We start from the raw sequence: 27,923 nt of genomic DNA on the forward strand, positions 1-27,923 counted from the left end.
TCTTTTGCAAAGCAATGTGGTCTGCTAACCATGTCTTCCCATGTTGACAAATATTGAATCCCCCTGGAAAGACACCAGAAACTAAGCCAATTATTGAAGTCTATCATCTTTTGTTCATACTGTGGCATTGTCCTTGGTGAAAGTGGAATGCTGCTCAATGCAAGACACATACCTGCCTGAGATGCGCATTCAGAGAAATCAACAGTCTCCCTTCTTATAGTCAAGGAAAGTAAGTCTCAAGTCATTCATGCCCCCATGGACTATAATACAATCATACTGGTACCTATGGTGTAGTGACATGAATGCATGTGTAACGTGGCAGATCGTGGCTCCAGATAAGCAACTAACTGGTGACTCCAGAATGTGTGTGTCATAAAATGGATCTCCCTATGAAAAGAGTCCTGGGTAATGTGTTAGCTTGCCTTATGGGTTTTGCTGTTGGGGCTTCACTGGATGTAAGTGTATATATGGTGGTTGGTGTTGCTTTTGGTGAGTGCTTTAGAGATTGCTAAGGATAGGTGTGATGCCCCACCACTGGCCAAGTAATCAAGGAGCTTCAATCCTCACCACTATTACCAGTGAGGGATGTACATTAGTAGGATTACAAGTACACACACTATTTCTAGATGCAGCTCACTGCTTCAGTTACAATTTCCCTTAAGAGCACATAGATAGACCACAGTCAATCCAGGCCTCTTTATCCAGATCCTAAGTAAGACTTTCCACTGGCACAGCTATAGAGTTGAGATCTCAGCTGAGTGGCCAAGCCAAGACCTCCAGCACTTGCTCTGTCCAACCAGTGCTTTGTTTCCCTGCCCAAGTAGCGAACACACACACACGCTTGGTGATTTGATTTTTACACAAACACACACACACACACGGGAAAGGCTGGCACAGGTTTACTAGCTATGCTCCCTTTTTCCCAGACTATAAGGTAGTTATTCCTGCCACTGGCCACCTCTTTAGCAGCTACTTTAAGACCCTTAACAAAAGGTATCCAATCTTGCTGTGTAATGTTACTATCAATACAAATGGTAGTTTGACCAAGAGCAAGGTTATTAGGAGTGGCCTACACAGTGTCACCAAATAAATACACAAGTACTCTCAGAACTTGAGTATGTCTCACAAAGATCAGCCACAATGAAAGGTTTAAATATATTTAATAATAAATATTAAAAGAACAAGAAAATAGTATATATTTACAGTGATATCAGAGTTCAAAATCACAAGAAATATTTAAAACAACATTGCAAGACAGTCTTAAATAAAGGAAAATATCTGAAATAAGCTTTGCTATATTCCTGACTATCTAAGAGAATTATACTGTTCCCCAGTACAATTACTTAATTAGAGCAGCAAGGCAGATGTGGTGAATGGATCCTCCAGCTGATGTTGTCAGGTCAAAGACAGAATAGAGAATGCAGTCTCTCTCTCGGAGACTTCTTAAATTAATATGTCAAATATTACTGCTAGGATAGCTTGCAGAATGACATAATTTCTTGTCATCTGACTCTTATCATAGGTAAACCCCCTACTGCTGAAAGCTAGCAGTATTTACCATATATCTGTGAAAATACACACACATGGGCTTTTCCTCAGATCTTTGCAGATCCTGGATGTTGTAAAACAATAAAACACTTCCAAGACAATACAGAAAACTTCTCAGCACAGACATTGTGTCTGTTGCTTCACTGAAACTGATAGATAACATCTTTTTTATGGCCCAGCCATAAAGTAATTTAATTTCAGCTATTTTTCTGAAGTTAACCTCCTGTGTCCCAGTTTCCATTGTTAAAATATATACATTTAAACAGTTACAATAGTGTATATATATTTCTGTTCCTTTCCAGTAGAGTACACTGTGGTTACATTTTTAAGCTCAGTACTTTACAAACCCTTTTCAACACAAACTTCTGTACCAGCATTTTGATATACATATAACATACAGTCCTAATACAGTTGTAACACAAGCATCTTGCACAAATCATTTTTTCTAAAATGTTTATATTCATTTTATAACACAACTTAACAGTATAGTAACAAGAAAAAACAAACTATATGCAATGTCCATAACAACTAAAAAAGCAATATACATAGGAAAACGCTTATTTCTCTAACAGATTAGACAATTTTGTCCAAGCAATTAAATTATTGGTTGTGTTGTTAGTCCTTGCTTTTATAGTAACAAACTTATTCTTACAGATGTATTTCACAAGATGAATAAATGCAACTTTAAAGACAGGAGTAGATTGGGATTTCCAATTTTTTGTAACAATTGTCCTTGCTATAGAGATGATAGATGATAGTAAACATGTTTGTTTTTTTAGGAATTACTTCAGGAATATTGAAAAGGATAAGGGAGTCAGAACTTATACAGTTGTCGTTCCATAGAGCTTTACAAAGATATTTAGTCTAACCAAAATGGGGAAATTATTTTGCAGTTAACCACATGTATCCAGTCAGCATCAGGGTGTCCACATCTCCAACATTTCATTTAATCTTTATTGTACATTATTGCTAGTCTATGTGGAGTTCAAAAACATCTATGTAAAAAGTTCCATGTTTATGCAGGGAAGATTCCGTCACCAACTGTAAACACTTTTTTTTTATCTTTTTCTGAAAATACTTATCTATTAACTTCACTTGAATAATTCCAAAAAGAAACATTTTGCTAAAATAATTTCTTTGAATTTTATAAATAGCTGATATGTATGATTTATTCTTAGGTGAGCTATTAATAATTGTTGAGATAAAATCCAAGATTTTTAATTTGCTTTTATCGTATGCCTCTAATGAGGGTGCGAGCTTAGTATGCATAAAATCTTTACAAGTTTGGATGTCCAGCCAGTTGCAATTTTGCTAACTATATCTGCTGATCAAATAGTCTGCAGAACTTTTTTTATTAGCTGAGAGAAATTGATTCCAATACAACAGGTCACCCTTTTTAAATTCTAACATTTTGAGTATCAAAAGATATCAAACATTTATTTGTTTAAGCAATAGGAAACATAATTATTAATAAATTCTTAATTGATTAGAAAACATAAGCTTTTTAAACGACAGCAATATTTAGTTTATAAGAGGTGCGCAAACAAGTTTTGACCTTTTACTTTGAATGTATATTTTTAAAATCCATATAAAGATGTCTGTATGTATATGAGTATATGGTTTAAGCAATTTCCTATTACTATTAAGAATTAAGGTTTCATGTATTAATTTCCAATATGATGTATAAGAAGTATTATTCCAAAGCTACACTATGTTAATAAATGAGGAGTTTAAATAAAAATCAATATTTGGAAACCCTATAGCTCCTTCATCCTAGCTTGTGGTGTGCCAGAGAAGAAAAATTCTTGTTTTTTTTGGGATACCAAAGGAAATTAAGTAATACGTTATTAAGTTTCAGTTTAATTTTGACAGGTGTGTGAATTATTAATGCTTGGCCAATGAATAAGATTTTAGGTAACAGTATCATTTTGATTAAAGTTAGTCTGTCTTCAAATGTGAAGGAATCTGTTCCAGTTGTCTATTAGACTAGTAATTGAGTTTAAAAGTTGTTGGTAATTGGATGTGGGTGAATTTTTATAATTAGATTCAATAATGATACCTAGATATTTAATATGCGTGCCCTTCCAGTTTGTCTCTTTTGATCTAAGTTTTGTAGTAACATTTATATTCACTAGAAGTGCCTGATTTTTGCTGTGATTGAATTTTAGACCAGAGATGTTTGCAAAGAAGTCTAGATTATGTAATAGGTGATCTAGTGAATTTTCAATATCATTAGAAGTTAGTAGGTCATCAGCAGTTGCACCTTGGGGATAATTTGTCTGACACTTTATATCCTTTAACACTGTCATTATTTCTAACATAATTTGCAAGAGGCTCAATAGCCAGGGCAAAGAGTAATGGGGAGAGGGGGACCACTGTTTAGTACCTCTAAATATTTTGAATGTGCTAGATAGATAAGATCCAATCTTTACATTGGCTATGGACTTTTCATATAGTTTTTTTAATTAATCCTATAAAGTTTGGGGTGAAATTGTATTTTTGCATTGCTTTAAACAGATATGGCCAATTTGGGGAGTCAAAATCTTTATATCAAGGCTTAAAACAGAAAGTTCATTTTTTTCTTGTTTGCCAAGTCTATTAAGGATATAAATCTAATTACATTGTCTTTTACTTTTTTGTTTTTGATAAACCCAGTTTGGTCTTCATGAAGCAATATTGAAAGAATATTATTTAATCTGTCTGCTAAGATATACATGAATATCTTGTATTCCATGTTAAGCAATGAGATTGGCCTGTATGATGTGCAAAGGATGGGCTCTTTATTTGGTTTTAAGATGGGAGAGATGAGACAGAATATTTCCATGAGAAAGGGATGTTTGCTGTAGTTTTAACTTCTTGGCATGCATTGAGTAAGATTTTCAAGATGTTATCAAGTAAGTGTTTGTAAAATTCCAGAATTAGGCCATCCAGCCCTTGTGCCTTTTTTGTCTTAAGAGTTTTTATTTGTTCCTTTAATTCTTTAAAGGAAAAGGGTTTATCTATGTTATTAATATTGTATTTGGAAATCATTTTGGTATTTACCAGTGACCTATAATTATTTACAAAATTCTAGATAGCTGGGCTGGCAGTATCCCCCTTTGTCACAATAAGTGTTGTGATTTATAGGCTTAGGAGGTCTTTGAGATTTGGGAAGATTGCTTTTTAGTGCCTCAGCATCGGTTAGTCTGTGTGTGTGTGATGGAAACTGTGAGTTGGATGTGGTGTTTGTTCTTGACAACCTTGTCTGTAGGTGAAATGTTTGCCTCCAGTCAAATTTGTACGTGTATCTCTTATACTGTTTGTTTTTTTTAAGGATTAAATGGTTGCCTGTGAACATGAGACAATTGCTACGTTGTCAAGGGATGTCTATATGTACTAAGCTGGCTATGGGGACATTTGGAAATTGCATATCCATGTTGTCCAGACCTGCATCTGGGTGGGCTACTGTAGTTCATGGACTGGTTTATACAGAGGTCTCTTTGGGTGGTCTCTGAGGTTTGGCACTAGACTAGATTAGATTTGTGCTAAGATTTGATAGCAGTGTTGTTTAATGTCAAGACTAGCCTTCTCTAAGCTTATCTCCAAGCAATGGCTTTGTTTTAGCCACACTAAGTTATGGGATTCAGTTTTAAGTGTGTTTTTATTGATAAATTTACTTTCTGTGCATTTTTGTTTGTATAGGGCACTGCTAACCAAGAAAGATTGCTTGCAAGTATAATGCTACAACAACAAAACAACTTAAAACTACCTTGACAAGGCAATTTCAAGTTTTAGGGTCCTTTAGAATGATTTAAAGACAAAATCATCAAATAAAGCAAAAACAAAGCTGTAACACTCTAAACGGTTAATTGAAGTGCAAAACAATAAAATCTCTCATCTGCCAAAGATGAAGCAGGATTAATACAGGACCACTTCAAAGTGTGGCGAGGGAGCCAAGCTGTGAAAAATGAGCAGAAGACCATTTGTAGTGAGGGAGGTTTACTCAAGTGCAATACTGGTTTGCTGGGTGGGCACTTAGTGTTATGGATATCTGGAAAACAGTGGGTGAGAAAGTACTTAAATAGGTTACACAACAAACAGTAGCTATGAAAGAGGGGAGGGTGGGTCTTTGGAAGTCAGTTACCACAAGGGATGGAAGACAGAGAGACAGCCTTTTAAAAGCACAAGAAGAGGTTGAGAAGGTTGAGGGGAAATTCAAACTGGAACTCTAGTCCTATGGTTAGAATTTCAGAAACGTTTTAATGTCTCAATGGGGTAGGTGAACCAGTAGCATGGTAAATAACAGTGGTTTGCAACTTTAAGCAAGTATATACAGCTTTATGAAGTACTGAAGCACAAATCCTGGAGCGGAATTCACAGTACTGCTGCTGGTGCAATGCTGCCACAGACTAAGGCACTAAAATATGCAGGAATTTACCAGCAACACTAAAAAATGAGCAAATGAAGCTCAAATCTGACAAAAGATCCATTTTGCCACAAATTTAAAAGAAGCTACATAACTGAGACCACAGACTGGGTTCAAAATACAAAAAAGCTACCTTTTACATGTAATTCTACTTATGGAAATAAATAGAAGTGCTGTATAATGTATGAACAATGCTGAAATCTTGCAGTAATATGCAATCTTCACACAACTGCATATAAAGCTACAAGATTAAGGTCCCAGAAAAAACTAAAAAATGCAAACAGATTGCTTTTTGTCCATGGGTTAGCCAAACGTTTGAGATGTAAAAAAAAAAGAAAAGAATTGTCATACAGGTCACTATAATGCAACTTAAAATATTTAAGCAGAATGTAAATAAAAAACTTATTTTCTTTCCTTTTGATAAAAAGCTTGCATTTCCCACCTCTCTGAGTCTTGAACAAAAACTCATTAACATACAAATGCCCTGCTGCCAACACCCTCTAGGTGCTTAGATTGAAACCTTTACTGTACATAACTACTACCTCATAAGTCCTTTTTCGGTGTGGGGAAATTAAAAAAAAACATTGAATTGCATTTTATTTTGCAGCAACTCTAAACTGTCACTTCATCTTTCTGTTTAAAGGTTTTATTGTCATTTCTTTGTCAGTGTACTGTCTTTACCCATCTATCTTTGTAACAATTACTATTGCAATATTTTTGTTTGCAGATTGATGCGATTCCACTGAAGAAAAGATACCAGCAAGGTTGGCTGATGCAGATTACAAATAACTTAGATGATTGCATCCTTCATATCAGGTACACAGTTATCTTTTTGTGTTTTATAGATTTTGTTTTCTCCATAAGATTTACAGATTACAGTTTTCTACAGTTCATATCTACCAGATGTTTAATTATTAGAATGCTTGACATCAAGTGAACCACTTTATGAAAGTTATCTGCAGTGTCTGGGTGCCAGGTGTCTTAAGGTTTATGCATATCACGTTGCACACCATTTCCTACTGTGTTTTCCTTCCATTAATCATGGCGGCTGTTTCAGGGAGCTCATTTTTGCCATTGTATTTTTATGCATTCTGCTTTTGTCTAAGATCTTTGTGAACTGTCTACAGAAAACTGGATTGATCATTGGAAAACTAGGATTAAACCCTAATTATATTCCCAGTGGTGCAGGTTTGGTTAGCAACACTGCAACTGTTAGGAGTCAAACAGGGTTGGCCATTAAAGCAAGATAGCCACAACACTAGGGAATGACTCTTGGTGGAAAGAGGAGGAACGGGCTTTCAGAATTAAGTAGTGCCAGGGTAACCTGGAAGCACACCATTTGTGGCATGTTTCATGTCTAGGATAGTATGCTTTGTATAATGTATCCCAAATTCATGAAGAACACAGGGATATTAATCACCAAGAAAAACTTCTAACCAGCCATATATGACGGCCAGCTAGTATAACTCACCTCACTCCCCTTAACTGAAAATAAGTTTAAATTACCTCTTAGATATTTCTGTGTTAAAAGGGGAGACGCACTCAAGGTTATGGGAGTGCTACACTAAATAGCATGAGGAAAAAAATGGGTTGTCTAGAGGCAAGATGTGCTAGATGGTCAGACCACTGACTTTATAAAAATAATTGAATATTTTTGTAACAGTGTAGGACTATACTGCTCCACTGATCTTCCAAAACTACTGTGTGATCAACAAATGTTGTACTCAGTAACTGGGCTAAATCTAGCATTATGGAGAGGCAGACTACCCTTGTTTCTCCTGCCAACCTGGTTAATATGGGTCCCCTGAGGGAGTATAGCAACTGCTTCATGTACACAGACAACCCTCTACTACAAAATCACTCTAGTTTGGAGTGCAAGAAATGTATCTATGCCGAGAAGCTGGAATCCCTGCTCTCTCACTCACCAAACAATAACACCGAATAAGTTGTCAGCTCATACACCACAACTCTTACACAATGCACACATATCACAACTCGTACACAAAGCTTGAACTCAACACATAGACCACCATACGCGGAGGTACTCTCCAAAAATTTACTTAAACTCCAGACACCTCCTAAGCACAAGGTTGCTACACCAGACACAGCACTCAAGACACACAGCACCACCAGTGTCTTGCTAACTAGGCTTTTAAGGCGCAACACACCCAAACGTAATTTTCTTGTTATTGGAGATTCTATAGTGAGACACACTGATGTCCCCCTCACCAGGTTGGATAAGGAGAAAGTCATGGTCATCTGTCTGTCGAGTGCCAGGATTCATCAGATCACACATGCACTCATGTCACTCAACAAGTACTGTTATGGCTCCAACATAGTTCATGTTAGTGTGAACGACTTGAGATGCACCTCAAAGACTATATGAAGAGAGACGAGATTTAGCTCTTTGAATATGTGCCCCAGGCAGGTATGTCCCTAGCCTTAAGCAGCATTTTACTCTCGCCTAGAATGATGTCACAATATCAACAAAAAATTATTGACTTTAATAACTTGGCTTAGTTTCTGGTATCATTGAAAGGGGATCCAGTTTCTGTCAGCTTGGGATGACATGGGTGATAGATCTCTCTGCTTTGCCAGAGATGGTCTGCACCTGGCACCTCTGAGCTTTTGGCTGCTGGCTAAGGCTCTTGCCTCCCTCATGGTGCCTTTTATAGGCAAGGTCTCAAAAACAAAACTTTGATGTGAAAATATCCAGCCCAAACAAAATAAAGGTTATGCTGCTGAGTGCTAGGAGTTTAAACCAAAAGCTGCACTGTCTGGAAGCATTCATTTCCTAGGATAATATAGACATTTGTGCAGTCACAGAAACCTGGTTCAAGGCCACAGAGAGTACCCTGGCCTTTCAAGGCTACAATGCCTTCCACACCTTCAGACCACAAAATGAAAGTGTGAGAACCAAAGGTGGTGGAGTATATCTACATTAAAGGTAAATACTCCTCCAGACTGGTTAGACAAGATAACTCTATGAAGCTACTCCAAGTTCAGATTATCATGGGTAAGACCTCCCTTCAAGTCATTGCTAGTTACAGGTCTCCCTCCATGACTCAAGATGCTCCTGCAGCTTATTTGGCTTTACTTGAGTCAATCAAAATACACCTAACACTCTTGTCGTGGGAGATTTTAACTATCCTACCATCAACTGGGAAACCTATATAAGCCCCAACATACTTGCACAAAAGTTTCATGACTTTAACTCAAATGCCTTGGAGCAAATTCTACAAAATCCTACAACAGGCTCAAATATACTTGACCTGGTTCTCACCAACATGAGAGACCATTGCACTACCATAAGTATAGGACCCTCATTAGTAAAATATGATCACAAGTCAGTCACTTTTAAAGTGGCAATAACTCTAAAACCCATCAGAAGTGGTCAGGTTAAAAAACTTCACCAAAGCCGACTCTACCCTCCTAGGGTTGGTATAAATGATTTCCAAGTCCCAGCCCCCACATATGTTCTTGGCAATTATACTAAAGTATACTCTGATGCCCTGTAGCAACACTTATACAAATGTATAGACTTGGCTGTGCCGGATAGGAACAGAGAAAGAATCTCAAGAAAAAACAAGCCACCCTAGTGGATATCTTGCATAAATAAACTACAACAAGCATAAGAAGCTGTTAAGAATACCAAAGGGAGGTCCCAGCAATGGAAAAGTACCCTCCTAAGCCTAAATAAACAAATAAGACTGCTTATAAAATCCTGTAAGGGCAACTTTGAGAAAAATTTAGCAAAGACAGCTAAGGATAACCATAAGGCTTTCTTCACCTACATCTGTTGCCTTAAAGGTATGACACAGACATGTGCTGAACTAGTGACAAATGATATCACCCACACTGATCCTGCAGAAATTGCTAACCTAATAGCGGACAGGTTTGGTGAAATTTTCTCCCCTTTATCCCCTCCAAACATATCACAAACCATGCCTTCAACAGCTCCCCTGCCCTATATATCCAAAGAACAGGTCATCAAAGCTCTGTCTAAGGCAAAAAACACAGCCTCTGTAGGTCCTGATGGCATCCCAGGTAGCATTCTAAACAAACTAAAACAGGAATTAGCAACCCCTTTAGGCACCCTATTTAACCACAGCCTGAATACAGGATTCATCCCTGCTGAATGGAAAACCATGACTGTTAGCCCCCCCCTCCACAAGGGTGGTTTAGTAACTGATCCAGGGAATTATAGACCCATAAGCCTGACTAGCCTTATCTGTAAGGCCATGGAATGTAGTAGTCATGGACCTCATAAAGATATAGGTGACCTCCAAACCCTTGATCCAACCCAGTTCAGCTTTGTAAAGGGTCGCTCATGCCTGTTAAACCTAGTAGACTTCTTCGAAAATGTGACCAGGGCCATAGATGGGGGCAAATCTGTGCACACAGCATATCTGGACTTGACGCAATCCCCCCATTCGGGCACTATTAACAAACTCAAGGAAAAAATGAAAAATGCAGGGATCATAAAATGAAAGACCACCGAAGTAAAATAAATGTACTAACTAAAAAAACAATGTGGAAAGAGAAACAAATGCTCTGGCTAAGCATGTGTGGTCTAATAGTGTCAACGTCGTTTTAAGTTTTTTGTACTAGACATTGTTGCTGTGAGTGTAAGGGGGGGGGGTGACATTAAGAATAAGACAGAGGCCCGTGAACAGAAATGGATTCTGTTCTTTAGGGCAGATCACCCCCCTGGTATTAATGATATGGTTTCATTAAAACCTTTTTTAAAACGGAGACCTTTAAAACATTAAAGTTTTTGAGTTTGTGTATGTTTTTATATGTGTGTTCATACATTGATATTATGGCTGAAATGTGTTCTTGTACTATGTATATAGATGGTTGTTTTAAGTGTTGGCACTTTAAAAATGAGTTTCATGTTTTAATTAGTTGATTTTTTTTTATTACTCAAATGATTTTTATTTTGATGAAATAACACAATAATTTGATTACATTCATAACATTCAATAACTATATACAATATTTACATTCAGTCTGACAAAAAGGATTAAGATAACAATATATGTAAATAAATAATAACTTAATATGTTGACTGTGATTATTAGGCAAAGTTTGATTCCAGCTGTAAGGTGTCAATCAAATTCAAAACATTCCTCGATGGATTATTAACCAATGGCTTAGGAAAAGTTCTTAACTCTTTAGTTCTTGTCTCCATTAGTATAGATTTCTTCAGTGAAGATAGGAATTCCTCCATAGTGGGTGCTACATTAGAGTTCCATCTTCTGGTTATACGTTTTCTAGCTATTGCTAACATGGTCCACAACAGATACAGGTCATATTTCTTCATATGATTACTATTAATTACATTCAATAAAATTAAAGGTTTTGTCAGAACAAATGTATCCATAAATATTGCTTGTAAAAAATTGTTAATCTCGTTCCAATATGCTTTAATATTGGTACAGTCATAAAAAACATGAGACCAGTCTGCAAGTTGATTGTTTTTTGATGTTGATTGGTTATTTTGAATATAAATGGATAGCTTTCTTTGATGGAGATGTCTGAAGCTGTTAACAGTGAAAGCATTTACCATTAAACTTGCTTTTTACTTTTAGTACACTTTGTTTTTTCTGCCTACAGGAATACCGCGTTGGGTTTTTAGTTTGCATTAACAAACTCACCCACCTAAATGTCAACCCCTTTGATGTTATGTGGGTTGCAGATTAGCTCACTGACTGTACACATGCTATCAAAGTGGGTGACTCCACCTCTACCTGCAGACCTGTCACCAGTGGGGTTCTACAATACTGGGCCCCCTTTTGTTTAGTATTTACTTCTTGGAAGTTCAGGTCAAAACAAAGGGGCTGTGGCTGACCAAGTTGCTCATGACTGCAAACTTCGCAGGATCATTGACTCCCCAGATGATGTCAATGTACTCCAAGAGGGGCTTACACAGGCCAACGATTGGTGCCAAAGCCATGCACTCAAACTAAATGCAAAAAACTTCTTCATCATCCCCATTAGTAAAAGCAATGTCCCTACTATCTATCAAATAAACAACAATCCCTTAAGTACAAATGTTATAGTGAGGGATTTGAGCACACAAATTGACTGTGACCTAAACTTTGATCACCATATGTCTGCTGTAGTAAGAAAGGCATTCTATGTCACACATTTGATTAGCAAAGGCATAACCTCAAGAGCAAAAGAGGTTATAAGCCCCCTATACACTCATCCCTTATCATGCCCATAATTGAGTATAATGCCCCCTTTGGTATGTACAGTATCAGGCACCTGCAGCAACTGGAGAGACCCCAAATATTTTTAAATAAGAAGATCCAGGGTCTTCAGCACATGCCTTGCACATGCCTTACACAGACAGACTGAAGTCTTTTTCACTGTACTCAGTAGCATATAGGCTGCTTAGGGGAGACTTTGCCTGGCTTACAGAGCACTCTCTGACCCCAACCTCATGAAGTTGCTGCACATCCATAAGTCAAATGGGACAAGAATTACCTTCTCCAGTGATCTAAATCTGGCCTACAATTTAAGTAGGACATGCTGGAGAGACAAATTCATCTCACAGAGGTTGCCACTTCTCTGGAACGGGCTACCAATTCATGTTAAGCAGAGCACCTCTATGACTCTGTTCAGAAGGCGCCTGGATGAATGGATGGGAAACAGCAAATTCTTGCCAGAAATAGCTCCCACATCCTTCTTGGACATGTGCAGTCATTACTAATAATAACCTTGGGCATTGACTAGATCTTTTCCTCTTGAAATATAAAGGGTGTGATAGGCTAGACTTAAAATGACCCTCTGGTCAATAGCCTAGTAATCTCTTATGAACGTATGAACTTATCTTCTATGCAGAATGAGATAACCCTGTAAAAAAAGAATGACTAAACAAAATTGACATTATTTCCCAAATGTTCATCATTAGATCACTGTTGTAGTAGCCTAAGCTATATGTGCTATATCTTGACTTCTGGACTGCTGAATTTGGATTAATTTCTTCTCTCCACCTTTTGGGAACTTGGCTTGGTGTGTTACAACTCATCCTGCTTTATTTCAGTTATATCCTGCCAAGGATATGACAACTGGTCATCTTCTAAAGCTTTTAGGCTACTTATGGCACATTTCATGCACTCTAACCAATGAACAGCTTAAGAAAATGGTATGAAATCATTTGTTATGGTGCCATATCTTCAGAATTTTCTTGCTGTCAAAGTGTGTTTCTCCGTGGTCTTTGAGTGAACAAGGCTGGGTATATAAATATCCTTCTGAGAACTTTTTTCCATTTTATCTTTTTATTCTGAGGAAGTCTCTTTTCTATCAAATTTTATTGCTAATGGCTAGTAGTACTGTGTTTGGTAGCAGTCACTAAAAATATTACCTCAAAATGTATTTTTTGTCAGTGTTACATATTAGGGAATATATTCCAAATTGCTATTTTTGTAAGGCATTTTTTTTTCTGTTATAATTTGCAGTTTGGGCTACTGCTTTTTATGGTTGTCACTAAAACATTTACCTCAAGGCCTATGTTTTTTGTCAGGAGATAGAACCAAATCCTCAAGGCTCTGCTATCCCCTGGTCAGACACCTTTTTCTGTAGAGACATGGACCAGGCTTCTGCATCTTCGGTCCTTTTCTCTCCATTCCGCAAGAAGAAACAAAGTATTAGTTTAAGAGTATGCACCCTTATGCAACCAGCTTATTGTACCTTTTTATTTTTTATATTTTTCCCCTAACAGATTTGTTTTTCAATTGAATTGTGCAGGTTATAGGTCACATTAAAGGTGGGAAAAGTTTTAAAATAATTTTTTGTGGTTTCATTTTTTATATCACAAAACCTGGCATTTTAACAGGGTTGTGTAAACTTTTTATACCCACTGTACATACATAAAACTAATGAAGTTTTACGTATGTATAAGATGAAAAGTGCTTTATCCTGGAAATTTTGTTAATAAGTAGTTTGATACTTTGGAGAACTACTAGTGCCTTGCGAGTTTTGTGTAGTTTGGTTTGTCATGTTAACCCTGCAGTTGGTGGAGCATTACATGACACTTCCTTGCAGCCAGTAGTTTCCCAGTCAGCCACCTGAACACACCTCAACCTCTTCTGGACAATGCTTAACATAAAGGCGGGGGGCAGAAGCCCAAAATAGGGACAAATTTTAAAAACTGTCCAGATTTTTCAACCCTCCATGCCAAAATATAGTAGAAACTTTGCTGTAGGGTTCTTTTCATAGGAAACGTAATTTTATTTTTTATTTATTTTATTTTTATTTAACATTTATTTAGCAGGAAAGTCCAGAACTAAGCCAATTTTCAGTGGAGGCCTGGGAAGAAACACTCCAGCCGCATGTCTTTGTAACATGGGAAGAAACCCACATGGATGCAAGGAGGACTCTGCACAGAACTCTGCACCACACTCTGGACTGTGCACAGACTATGGACTCTGCACAGAAGGCACCCCAACAGAGAATTGAACCGGAGAACCTGTTGGTGTATGGTGACAATGCTACCGCTGCACCACTGTGTCATCCAATAAACAATTTCAGCAAGGAACATGGAAGCAAAATTTCAAAAAACAATAGGAAGGTTCAGAAAGAAAGGGAGGGTTCCTCCTAATGTTAAGAATAATCTGAGAACAAAGACTCACTACATGCCTTATGTTTTTCCCCTTCCCACCCTGACAATTCAGTAAAACTTTCCCAAAGCCTAGGACTTCTCTTTTTCTCAATGGCAGTAGATAACTTCAGACAATTGGGGTCTGAAAATTATTTAAAAGAGATTCATCTGGCAGTGGAAGTCTCTTCCCTCTTTTCAAGGGATTCCTCTGCATTCATCCAACCAAACCTTTCTGTTAATTCCTATCCTGGATCAAATGCTATCTCAAGATGTTGTAAATTCTGTTCCTCTAGGTCAAATTGGAAAGGGAATTTTATTCGAGAGTCTTTCTGGTGTCAAGAAAGAAGGAACCTGGAGACCTTCATAGACCTTTCTTCTCCAAACCTTTACATCAAAGTTTCAGAATTCAAAATGCTGTCTACAGTCTGTTACCTCTCATTCTACTTTTGTTTTCTAGCAACTCTGGATGAAAAAAGATGCTTATAGCTTCATAGTTTCATAGTATAGTACTAGGCTATCTGCCCTGGGGCATTTGTAAGCCTAGCCATAGTGATGTGGCTTTTGCCACCCCATGAAATGGTACAAAAATGTACAGAATAAATTTAGAATACTGTGCCTCTGTCTAGTAGTGACACAATGAAGGTCCCCTTATATAATAGAATTAGTTTACTGTGCCCCTGTCTAGCAGTGACACAGATGTGACCCCTGGGGTAAACTTACAATCTCCCATCCACTCATCAAGATTTCTCTTGAAGAGAGTCAGTGAGGGGCTCTGCCTAATATGAACTGGGATCTTGTTCCAAAGCATGGGAAGCCTCTGGGTTATGAATCTATCCCTCCAGCATGTCCTATTCATACTTGTGCCGAGGTTTAAGTCTTTAGCTCTCGTGGTCCTGATGGATTTGGATTTTTGAGGTGGAGCATGTCCATCAGATCCTGATTGGACATGGCCTTGTACGTCAGGCAGAGATCACCTCTGAGCAGGCGGTATGCTACTGAATAGAGCTGAAGTTTCTTTAGTCTGGCAGAATAAGACATATGTTGGAGACCCTTGATCCTCTTGGTGAGGTACTTCTGTGGTCTCTCCAGCTGTTGCAAATGCCGGGTGAGGTACATACCAAATGGGGCATTGTACTCAATCATGGGTCTGATGAGGAAGGAGTATAGGGGTACAATGACATCCTTGGATCTGGATGTGAATCCCTTCATGATGAGGTGTGCAAGGTAGAATGTTTTTCTAACCACTTTGGCAACGTGGGTGTCAAATGAGAGGTCGCTGTCGACTTGGGTCCCTAGGTCTCTGATTACTTTTTCCGTACTCAGTGGGTTGCTGTCTATGTGATAATTTGTGGGTACTTTGTTTTTCCCAAAGGGGATGACTATACATTTTTTAGCATTTAGTTTAAGGCCGTGACTCCGGCACCAGTTGTCCGTTTCTGTGAGGCCTTTTTGTAGGATGTATGTGTCTGCTGGTGTATCGACTATGGCGCCTAGTTTGCAGTCATCTGCGAACTTTGTCAGCCACAACTTTCCCATGTTTGCTTTAACATCTGAGAAATAAATGCCGAACAAGAGGGGTCCCAGGACAGATCCCTGTGGGACACCACTTGTGACTGGCTTTGAGTCTGACATTGCTCCGGCGATTTTAACTTTATGGGTTCTGTCCTTTAGCCAGTTTGCAACCCATCTAGTGACATAAGTGTTTACGTTTAAGCTGTTGAGCTTATCTATGATGCCTGAGTGGGGTATTGTGTCGAAGGCCTTAGCCAAGTCCAGGTAGGCTGTATGGACTGCTTTGCCCTCATCAATGGCTCTAGTGACTGTTTTGAAAAAGTCAACCAGGTTCAAAAGGCAGGATCTGCCTTTTACAAAGCCGAACTGGGTGGGGTCAAGTGTCTGTAGGTCCCCTATGTCTCTGTTTATGAGTTCCATAATGATTCTTTCCATAGCTTTGCAGACCAGGCTGGTTAAGCTTATGGGGTGGTAGTTCCCAGGGTCTGTAGAGGTACCTCCTTTGTGGAGTGGGACCACTGTTGCTGTACGCCAGTGTTCAGGTACATATCCTGAAGTAAGGCTAAGGTTAAATAGCATTTTTATGTGTGGGTTTAGCTCCTCTTGGAGTTCACGTAACACACAACCCGGGATACCGTCAGGTCCCATTGATGCTGTGTTTTTAGCTTTGTTTAGGGCGGTTCTCACTTGGACATCTGAGATGACAGGGAGATTACATTCAGCTGGGATAAGTATTTCTTCTTTTGGGGGTGAGGGAGGGGAGAAATTTGCACTGAACCTGTCAGCCAGAATGTTGGCAATATCTGTGGGTTCAGTGTATTTTTTGTTGTTGTGAACTAACTCTGAGCATATCTGAGGGTTTCCGCCCAGGTTTCTAACATAGCTGAAGAAGGCTTTGTGGTTATCTTTAGTGTCCTTAGCGATTTTTCTCTCAAAGTTGGCCTTGGATGTTTTTATGAGAGAACATAGTTTTCTGCTAATGTTGATCAGAGATGTCTTCCTTTCATGAGATTTTGCTCTGACGTGCAGTAGCTTCCTTCTTTTGTTATACAATTTGTTAATGGCTGTGGTCCACCAGACAGGACGCTTGCCTTTGGTGGAGAGGGACTTGGATTTATTTGGGAATGCATGATCCATGCATTCTTGGAGTTGTCCATAGAAAGCATTTGTGAAGGATTCGGCATTGTGGGATGTGGTATCCACTGGCACAGTGGGCTTAAAGGATACCATCTCAGTCTTAAGAAGAGTGAAGTCTGCTTTTGAGAAGTTTTTCACTGTGGTCTTTTGTGCTGGGGGTGGAGGTGGGATATGTATATCCAAGGTGATTAGTTTGTGGTCAGATCTCACTAATGAGGGGTATACCTCCAGTGTGGAGCATTTTGTCCCCATGTTTGTGATGATCAGGTCTAGTCTATTATCTCCCCTAGTGGGAGAGGTGACTAGTTGTTCCAGTGCATTTGAATTTATGAATTCCAGGAACCTTTGCGCTAGGGTATTAGGGCTAAAATAATGTACCCAATCTATGTTTGGGTAGTTGAAGTCTCCCAGTATGATGGTATTTTGTGATATATTCATTTCCTCCAATGTCTTCAGGAAGGCTGAGTGGGGTTCCTGAGATTGGGAGGGTGGTCTGTAACATGCAGCAGTTTTGCCTATGGTTAGTTGCACCTGTATGGTCTCTGATGCTTCATGTGTTGCTACTAACCTGGAGGTGTGGGTGTCCTTGATGAATATGGACACTCTCCCTCCCTTTGTGGTTCGGCCCGGGTATTGGGGCCGAAAAGCATGATACGAGGTATAGCCTGGTAGCGCTGGGGTGCTCTCAGGAGCCTTGAACCAGGTTTCAGTTACTGCACAGACGTCGATGTTCTCCATGCTGAGGAGTGCATCGAGTGCCTGCATCTTGAGATTTAGACTTCTGACGTTGAGCAGCATTACCCTTAGTTTTTTTCCATTTTTGTTTTCTAAGGAGGTGGGTTTGTCTTTTGAGCCTTGCCTAAAAAAGGCACTATGGGGGTGGCAAGAGCCTTAGCCAATATCCGGAAGCCCAGTGGTGACATTCCAATTCTAAAAGATTACAGATAAGTTTGTAAAAACTTTGGTCTGGTTTACATTTTTAATTCTCTCTTCCGTTTCATCTTGTCTACAGCTTCAATGGTGTTTTCAAAGTGCCTCCTGTAATAACCAATTGCATGTTACAAGGCAGTCATATCCTCCCATATTTAGGTGACTGCATCATTTTTACAGATTCCTTTACAAGTCGTCAGGAATCTCTAAGTTGGGTAAAAGACTTTTTTTTCTTAGTCTGGGATTTCAGGTGAACAAAGAAAAATCCCTCCTCTTATATGAAAGGATAGTGTTCCTGGGATGTCTCCTGGATACATCCCTCATGGTACCTTTCCTTCCTTAGGGCAAAGTAGAATTTTTGTAAAGAACAATTTTCTAACCAGTCTCTGACGTCTTCCAGGGAATAACTCAAAATTCTTAGTTTTATGCCCTCTACTACTATCATGATTACTTTGGCCAGACCTCACTTGAGAAAAATTCAGTGGTTCCTCAAATCAGTTTGGACCCAGCTCCAGCACCCCGTATCATTTCAGATTCCAGTTCTGGGGATTTGTAAACATGGAGTTACTCTGGTCGGTGAACTAGTTATCTTTCAACCCAAGTCTCCCTTTTCCCCTTCCATACCCTAGTCAGTCTGTAACCCAGATGCCTCAGACTTTGCTTACAGAGCTGTATCCAAGGGGGTGAAAGGTCAGGGTTTATGGAATAAGCAGGACAGACTGAAAAAGGGAAATGTCAAAGAAATGATGGCTTTAATAAATGCTCTCAAATCTCTAAATCATCTTTGGCATTTATATCCTCTACTAGTAATCACAGACCACACCATAGTGATGAAGTAGGTAAACACAAGAACCAGATCCTACCTCCTTTGCAGAATAGCTATGGTAGCCTGAGATTTAGCAACTCGACAAAATCTATCCCTGCAGCCTACTTGCATTCGATCAAAGCAAAATATTGCTGCAGACAAGTTAAGCAGGGCCAGGACAGACCCCCATGAATGAAGTTGAACCTTGGGGATTGATACAACTGTGAGGAACTCATGAAGTAGACCTGTCGGCCTCCTGTCAGGACAACAGACAGTTAAATTCTGTTCCAGGGCTTGCTTCTTAAAGGCGTGGAAGACAAATGTCTTTCACTCCCATGGCCAGCAATGTTTCTATATGCCCATCCACCCATTCCTTTGATAGCCAAGTTACTTCTAAAGATTCATAAAAACTCCCAGGATAATAGTGGTAACCACACTTTTGCCACAAGCAGCTGTGTGGTCCCCCTTTCTTTTAAAAATCCAAGGGCAATTACCACAAGCTGTCTCTCAGGATGGACTTGGTCACACAAGAATGGGGTTGCTTATTACACCCCACCTTTAACTTTCTTCAGCTTGATGCCTAATTAATAAAATGTTATAACCTTTTAGGCAGGCTGATGTCCTTCAAGGATGCATCTGCAGTCCTTACAAATGGGTTGTCCTGTCGTCAGGCAGCCCTTCGGTCGGCCGGATTCCAAAGTCTGGGTCTGGCCTCGGCTGGTGTCACACTTCACCCGACGTCATCACTGCTGGTCTTCGGGTATAAAGGCATCAGCCGACGCCATTTTCCTCAGTCTTTCTTGCCGCGTGGCGCCCGAAGCAGAAGCTGTTCGCAAGTGCCGGTCGGTCAGATCCAGAGATTACTCCTACCGAATACTACTTCGAAGACTTCTAAAAAGCTAAGTACCCCGTTGGGGACTCTTTCTTGCCTCAGCCGATGTCAGAAAAAGTGAATAACTGTTTAACTTGTGGGAAACAAATACCTCATAAAGATTTCCACTCTTACTGCTTACCTTGTTTAGGCCCAGACCACGACGTAGCAGCTTGTTTAGCCTGTGCTTCCTTCAACCGACGAACGCTTAGGCGTCGGTCGGAGTTTGCTGAACAGTTTTTCGGCTCAGATTTTGCGTACATTATGCCGTCGGATCCTCCGACTACTCAAATTGTTAAGAAACGCAAAGAAAAGGACCGACACTCGCGGTCCGCGGTTTCGGCCGAAACCACGGTTAAGCAAACCGCGAGTGTCTCGGTTTCGGCCGAAACCGAGCAAACGGGTCAATCTTCAGCCGAATCCATGACTACTACCGAGGCCCCTTCTACCCTAGTTGAATCGGTCTCTGAAGTTTTGCCTACTACTGTGGTTTCTCAAGAATTTTAGGACACCATCCCTTTGGATGTCTCTACCCCAGCACATGGTGCTGCTAGGCCTCCTGCAGCCATGTCTATAAAGGCCTTTGCCAGGGCTAAAGCAGCCAAAACTGCTAAGTCTGTGCCTGTTAAGCCCCCCTCTCACAGGCCCAGTTCCAGTTCCCAAATGCTTACTCTGGCAGAGGATCTCATCTCTTTAATAAGGGGATCCCAATCTCACCCAGACAGGGCCTCTCAACCCCCAGAAAAGAGACCTAGAGCAGAGCCCCCTGAGCCAGTGTCCTCGGATGACTCTTCTGATGATACAGACAATTCAGACCATCCAGAGGCTCCTTTTTCTACTTATGAAGATTCCGATGCTGAAGAATCGATTCCTTCTGCCTCTCCACCAGAGGAATGTTCCTTTGGGGAAACCTTACATGCCATGAGAGAGCAATTCCAATGGCAGGGACAAGATTTCTCAGATTCAAGAAAAAGACTTAGGACCTTTTTACACTTACCGCAACATAGGCCTTTAGCTATACCTCCAGTTCTTCCTGTTGTAGATGATGCATTTAATGATGCTTGCACTGCTCCTGATACTTTACCTCCAGCCCCTGCTAAGCCCGATAGGTTTTACAGGGTCCCGGACACTCATCACCACTTATACAAGGCTCCTTTTGCAGATCCTGAGACTATCTCCCAGGGGCCTAAGGCAGTAGCTTCGACCTCAGCGAAAAACCCTCTCCCTTCTGAAAGGGAATCCAGGTCCTTAGAGAGATGGGGCAAAAAAGTATACACCTCTGCTACTCTCTCAGCTAGAGCTTTGAACTGTCAGTTTCACATGATCCAATACCAAGAGTTTATGCTTGATCAGTTAACTAAGAAACTGTCCTCTGATGATTCCTTAGATAAGAAATATGTTCTAGAAATGGTGAATAACATTCAGCAGGTTAGTAACCATTCTTTAAAATGTGGCTATGATGCACTGGAGGCTTCATTTAGATCAGCCATGACTGGCACAGTTATAAGAAGGCATGCATGGTTGAAAGAACAGGTCTTGCCGGATCATGTTAAAGCAAAGTTATTAGATGCTCCTATGGATAAGGCCAGTCTATTTGGTACTCCTGCCCAACAGGTAATGAAGAAAATGGAAGAGAAGGCAAAATCTGTACAAACAGTTAAAGATTTCTTGCAGGTTCAGCCCCCAAGGTTTAGCAGGAACTGGCCTTCCAAAAATTGGTCCTTTCCCGACTCCTCTAAAACTCAGAGAGGCAGGAACAGGCGTTCAAGAGGCAGAAATCAATCCAGAGGAGGTGCCTACAGGGGACGCCAGTGGCAAGGCAATAACCAACGAGGCACAGATACAACCACTACCACTGCAACAGGACAATCACAGTGAATTGGTTCTGACACCGCCTACCAGGGAACAAATAGCAGCACCCTTAGGCGGAAAGTTAGCCTTATTTTCAAAAAACTGGCACTATATCACAAGAGACAAGTGGATTTTGCAAACCATAGACCAAGGCTACAGGTTTCATTTCCACACATTACCAGTAAAAAGAGGAATGCCAAACCTACCACCAAATCAAAAGACAGAAGCTCTAAAACAAATAACTCAATTAACAAAGATGAGAGCTGTGGAAAGGGTACCACCTACAGAACAGGGCAAGGGATTTTACTCCAGACTCTTCCTAGTACAGGGCAAGGGATTTTACTCCAGACTCTTCCTAGTACCAAGAAAAGAGAAAAGTTGGAGACCTATTCTCGATCTGTCCGCTTTAAACACATTCATCATTGTTCCAAAATTCAAAATGCTGACCCTACAGAAACTTCTTCCCATGCTGGGCAAGGAGTATTGGCTGGTAACTCTAGATCTCAAGGAGGCATACCTGCACGTCCCCATACGACCAAATTGCAGAAGATACCTCAGATTTCTTGCAGGATCAGAGCATTATCAATTCTCAGCATTGCCTTTTGGCTTATCTACTGCGCCCAGAGTGTTCACGAAATGCCTGGCATCAGTAATCGCTCACTGCAGGCTTCAGGGAATCCAAATTTATCCATACCTGGACGACTGCCTGATACAAGCGGACAACAAAAACAAGCTGACACAAGACTTACAAAGAGTCATTTGCTTACTACAAGCCCTGGGATACACAGTCAATTTAAAAAAGTCAAGACTGATACCATCCCAAACAAGAACATTCTTGGGTGCAGAATTGGACACAGTAAAACAGATGGCATTCCTAACTGCAGAAAAACAAGAACAACTTCCTCTTTACTTCTTGGCATTAACAAAGCAGAACAAACTAACAGCAAGGAAAGTACTGCAGGCCTTGGGCTTCATGGCATCCTGCATAATCCTGGTCCCCCATGCCAGACTGCATATGAGAAATCTACAGTGGTACCTAAAGAATTTATGGTCTCAACACAGGCACAGCTTAGAAACCGAAATACCACTAATCCCATGCCTGAAACAAGAGTTCCTATGGTGGGCTCAGGCATGCCAGTCAAACCCAGGTTTGTCCTTCCACAGCATTCAACCAAGCCAAACCATCACAACGGACGCCTCAGACCTCGGTTGGGGGGCCCACATGCTGGACAAGTGCATTCAAGGCTTATGGACTCTAGATCAGCTGCACCTGCACATAAATCAAAAAGAAATGCTGGCAGTAAAACTAGCAATCCAGAATTTCAGACCTTTCCTCAAAGAAGGCCAATTGATGATAAGGACAGACAACACCACAGTCATGTGGTACATCAACAAACAGGGAGGCACTCATTCATACCCCCTATGCCGAATGGCTCTGGACCTATGGAATATGGCTCTGAGTTACAACATTCAGTTACAGGCAATATTTGTACCGGGAAAAGAAAACATCCTAGCAGACATGTTAAGCAGAACTACCTCGGATGCTCACGAATGGATGCTACACCCGGACATCTTCAAGGCCATCACAAAGAAATGGGGAATGCCACAAATAGACCTATTCGCATCCCCACTCAATCACCAGCTCAAGAAATTCTGCACAAGGACATACCACCCACTGGCTTGGAAGGTGGACTCTCTATCCTTCAGTTGGAAAGGCCTGACAGCATATGCATTTCCACCTCTTCCTTTGATGCACAAGGTACTACTGAAAATCAAAGAGGAACGTCCCAGGATAATTCTGATAGCTCCAAATTGGCCAAGACAACATTGGTATCCATTACTGAGGAGCATGTCTCGGGGGGAAACGTGGACACTACCCCTGATTCCTTTGATGTTAACTCAGAGCGACTACAACATCCTGCATCCAAACCTGAAAACTCTGCAACTGACTGCCTGGAACATTACATAAGAGCAACTAACCCAGATTTATCCCAAAGGGTTAAAGACATTATCCTTGAGGCCCGCAGACCTTCAACAAGAAGGAACTATGCAGGAAAATGGAAAAGGTTTGTCATTTGGAGTACTGAAAGAGGGAAAGATGTGTCAAAGGTAGATATTGCCAACATCCTGGAGTATTTGGCAGAGCTTCTCCATACGGGCCTGTCCTATTCCTCCATCAAGATACATGCATCAGCTATTTCTGCAGAATACAGCTTCGATCCCCCTGTCTTCTCACATCCTCTACTCAGGCAGTTTCTGAGAGGAATTAAGAATGTAAAACCTCCTAGGAAACCACCATTATCAGCATGGGACTTGAACTTCGTGCTAGAAAAATTGACACTCCCTCCATTCGAACCAGCAGCAACAGCAGATCTTCAACACCTATCCTGGAAAACTGCTTTCCTACTGGCAATTACTTCAGCAAGAAGGGTTTCGGAACTACAGGCTTTAATGGCAGTACAACCCTTTCTAATCTTCCATCAAGATAGAGTGTCCATGAGAACTAATCCTACATTTATGCCTAAGGTGGTATCCAGAGTGTCTCTAAACCAGGCAATCCACCTACCTACTTTCTTTCCCAATCCACAGAACAAGGGGGAAAAACTGCTGCATACCTTGGATGTACATAGACAGTTGCGCTACTACCTGGACAGAACCAAGGACAATAGAAAAACTGACCAGCTTCTAGTAGCATATGCAACAGGAAGGGAAGGAAAAGCAATTTCCAAACAGACAATCTCCAAGTGGATAGGAAATTGCATAAGATTCTGCTACTCCTACCATGGAAAGCAAATTCCACAGAACATAAGGCCTCATTCTACAAGGGCTACAGCCACTACCACAGCTTTCTTATGAGGAGTGGCTACCAAGGACATTATAGAGGCTGCTACTTGGACCTCCGTGCATACATTTGCCAAGCATTATAACTTACCTCTATACTCTAGATCCCGAGCAGGGTTTGCCACTGCTGTTTTGCAAGGGATCCTAACTACACCATAATTTCTTCTTCCTCCTCCCCTAGTTTGGCTATGGTATTCTACCCATTTGTAAGGACTGCAGATGCATCCTTGAAGGACATAGTACAGTTTTGTACCTACCATAAATGTAGATGTCTGAACAGGATAGCATCTGCAGTCAGGATTACCCACCCTCCTTCCCCTCTGTGGTACTCCTAGGGTATTTGCCCACCTAATAGCGAGCTGGGGGGGGGATTTCTTATGGTGTATTTGTTTGTATATATGTACATACATGCTTATTTTTTGTGTTTGCCTTCTACCTTTTTGGAAAACATTGGCATTTATCCAAAAATTTAGCTATCCAAGAGGGCAACTGGCATCTGGGGCAAGAAACACTGAGGAAAATGGTGTCGGCTGATGCCTTTATACCCGAAGACCAGCAGTGATGACGTCGGGTGAAGTGCGACACCAGCCGAGGCCAGACCCAGACTTTGGAATCCGGCCGACCGAAGGGCTGCCTGACGACAGGACAACCCATTTGTAAGGACTGCAGATGCTATCCTGTTCGGACATCTACATTTAGTTGGGCAGTGGGTATTAGAGGAGGCTAAAAAGCCTGCTACTAGAAAATCATATTTGGCTACACGAAAAGGATTTTCTAGTTGGTGTCAAAGAAAGAACCAGGATCCTTTTTAGGCTGAGATGCTTCTAATTATACAGTATTTGTTTGAGTTATTATCCTCTGGCCTTTTTTAATTTTTTATGATTCCTCTCACCACTATCTCTGATTGTCTGGCCATATCCTCTTCTTTCTATCCTGCCTTAGTTTAAACAGATTTTACATATTTGTCCACATGGAAGACAGGTGGTTCCTTCTTAGGATCTGAAGTTTTATTAGAGAAACATACCTTTTCCTTTTGAATCTGCTCACAAGGCTGGTTTTAAGATATCCTTCTGTATCACTGTTGCAGTAATTATCACTTCTTGAATTTCCTGCCAAGGATAGCCCAATGTCCGGCCAGTATACCAAAGCATGTATTACCTAGGAGTACCATACATAAGATGTATGCTCCCCGTGCAAGTGTAGGTTACAAAGGTGATGTACATACACTCCCAACTCATAACTTCATTGCTGCCAGTCCAACTCCATTATTAAACGTTGGTCTGAACTCTCTTCACTGTGTTGGTTATACCGAGCTTACACTTTCAGGTAAGTACCCTGTTAGTGTCCCATTTTCTTTTTATTCTGTTTTATAGTGGGTTACATGTCATCCAGGAAAAGGAAAGGGAAATGCTAGCATGGGAGGCAAATTCTCCATAAGGACCATCACAATAGGTGCCTATTTTGCTTAGGTGCATCTCACATTCACACACAGTGTTCCATCTGTCAGGCTTTTGTGCCAAATACTTTATGTAGCTGTCTTTCTTCCCTCTCACTATATCTTGAGAACCAGATGTTCATCGTGTTTCACTGTTGCAGTCCTAACTAATGGGTTATCTGGCTCCCGGTAGCCCTCGATTGGCCAGAATACCAAAGGTAAGTAAAAATGATGTCAGCTGTCATCAGTTGTAAAGGACGTTCGAGCGTCCAATACAAAAGGAGGCAGCCGACGTCACTTCCTCAGTCCTCCTTGCCACGGAACCCGAAGCAGAAGCATTTCTTGCACGAGTGCCGGTCGGCAGTTTACCTTTTGTGTTTCCGACTACGAAGTTGAAGTCAACTACAGCTAAGTACCCCATTGGGGATCCTCTTTTCTTGCCTTAATGAATGTCAGAAAAGGTTAATAATTGTCTTACCTGTGGAAAGCAGATTCCCCATAGAGATTTTCATTCCTATTGTATTATTTGTTTAGGCCTTGACCACGACGTTCCTAATTGTGATCTTTGTGCTTCCTTTAATCCACATACTATTCGTCATCGGGCTAAGCTTTTAGCTAAGCATTTTGGAGTTTGGCCTAAGTTTGTTGGTATGGTGTCCACTGGTCTTCAGGCTTCGGATATCCCCAAGAAGCATAAGGATAACGACCGCGACAGGCTTCCGAAGGTCAAGTCCTCAGATGATGTTAGGTTGGTCATCAGTCATGCGGTAGCCAGTGAGGTGCCTTTGCAGCCCGCAGATTTTCAACCACAGGACTCGGTTGAGACCATTTCTGAGGTCCCCAGGCCTCTGGCATCCATTTTGCCTTCTGATCTTCCACTTGTTGCATCTTCAGCTGGATCCGGAGCCCTGAAGCTGACTCTGGTGTCCAAGACCTCAGCTCTTCATTCAGACAGCAAGCTCATACCAACGACTTAAGCTGCAACTTTAGTGGTTGCCAGGCCTCCCGAGTCCTTTAGACTTGCAGGTAAGTCTTCCAGTCATAAGCCTGTGAAGAAGCAGGCTCCAGTTTCCTCTCGTTCCCCTCATTCTCAAATGGTTAAAATGGCTTATGACCTTTTGCTCTTATTATGGGTTCACAGCCTCCTCCTTCGAAAAGGGGTAGGGATGCCTCTCCTGAGGCTTTGTCCTTTTCAGGTTCGGATACTTCTAGTATTTCTGTGGATGAAGAAGAAGTTTCTTAAGCTTTCTCCCCTTTTGAGGATTCAGACGCAGAGGAGTCCATCTCTTCTGTTTCTCCTCCAGAAGATTTCTCCTTTGGAGATACTTTAAATATTCTCAGGGAACATTTTAAATGGGAAAGTCAGGATTACCCACTTTCTAAGAAAAGGATTAGGGAGTTTTTGGATTTGCCTCAGCATAAGCCTTTGGCTATTCCTCCTGTGTTGGAAGTGGTTGATGATATTTTTTTGGAAAATTCCTGGACTCCAAATTTGGTTCTTCCTGCTCCCAGGAAACCTGACAGGTATTATAGAGTTCCTGATTCTCATTTGTTTCTTTTCAGGAATCCGTTGGCTGATCCAGAGGTTATTTCTCAATTCCCTAAAGGAGTTAAGGCCACTGTTACTAAAAATCCTGTTCCTTCTGACAGGGAATCCAGGAACCTAGATAGGTGGGGTAAAAAGGTTTGTACCTCTGCCACTCTTGCAATTAGGTCTGCTAATTGTCTTTTTCATATGCTGAAGTACCAGCAGCACACCTTGGAAGTTATTAAATCTAGGATAGCAGGTGTGCCTCAGTTGGTGGAGAGTAAGGATATGCAGGATTTGCTGAATTCTGCCAGTCTAGTCAATAAACATTCTTTACATTGTGGTTTTGACATTCTAGAAGCCTACTGTAGGGCTACAGCTACTGGCTCTGTTATTAGAAGGCACGCATAGCTCAGGGAGCAGACCCTACCAGAGCCTGTTAAGGCTAA

General features: G+C 40.7%; 1 protein-coding gene across 1 annotated transcript in view; it reads left to right on the forward strand.

The window, feature by feature from the left end:
- UROC1 (urocanate hydratase 1) overlaps window positions 1–27,923 on the forward strand; it is a 1,269,467-nt gene that overhangs the window by 678,378 nt on the left and 563,166 nt on the right. Inside the window, exon 10 of the mRNA XM_044078604.1 lies at window positions 6,681–6,769. Coding sequence (XP_043934539.1) covers window positions 6,681–6,769 — 89 coding nt within the window. The remainder of the gene's footprint in view (window positions 1–6,680; window positions 6,770–27,923) is intronic.

Source organism: Protopterus annectens, chromosome 7.part1 (genome assembly GCF_019279795.1).
Source record: "Protopterus annectens isolate FY-2018-M chromosome 7.part1, PAN1.0, whole genome shotgun sequence".
NCBI classification, from domain to species: Eukaryota; Metazoa; Chordata; order Ceratodontiformes; family Protopteridae; genus Protopterus; species Protopterus annectens.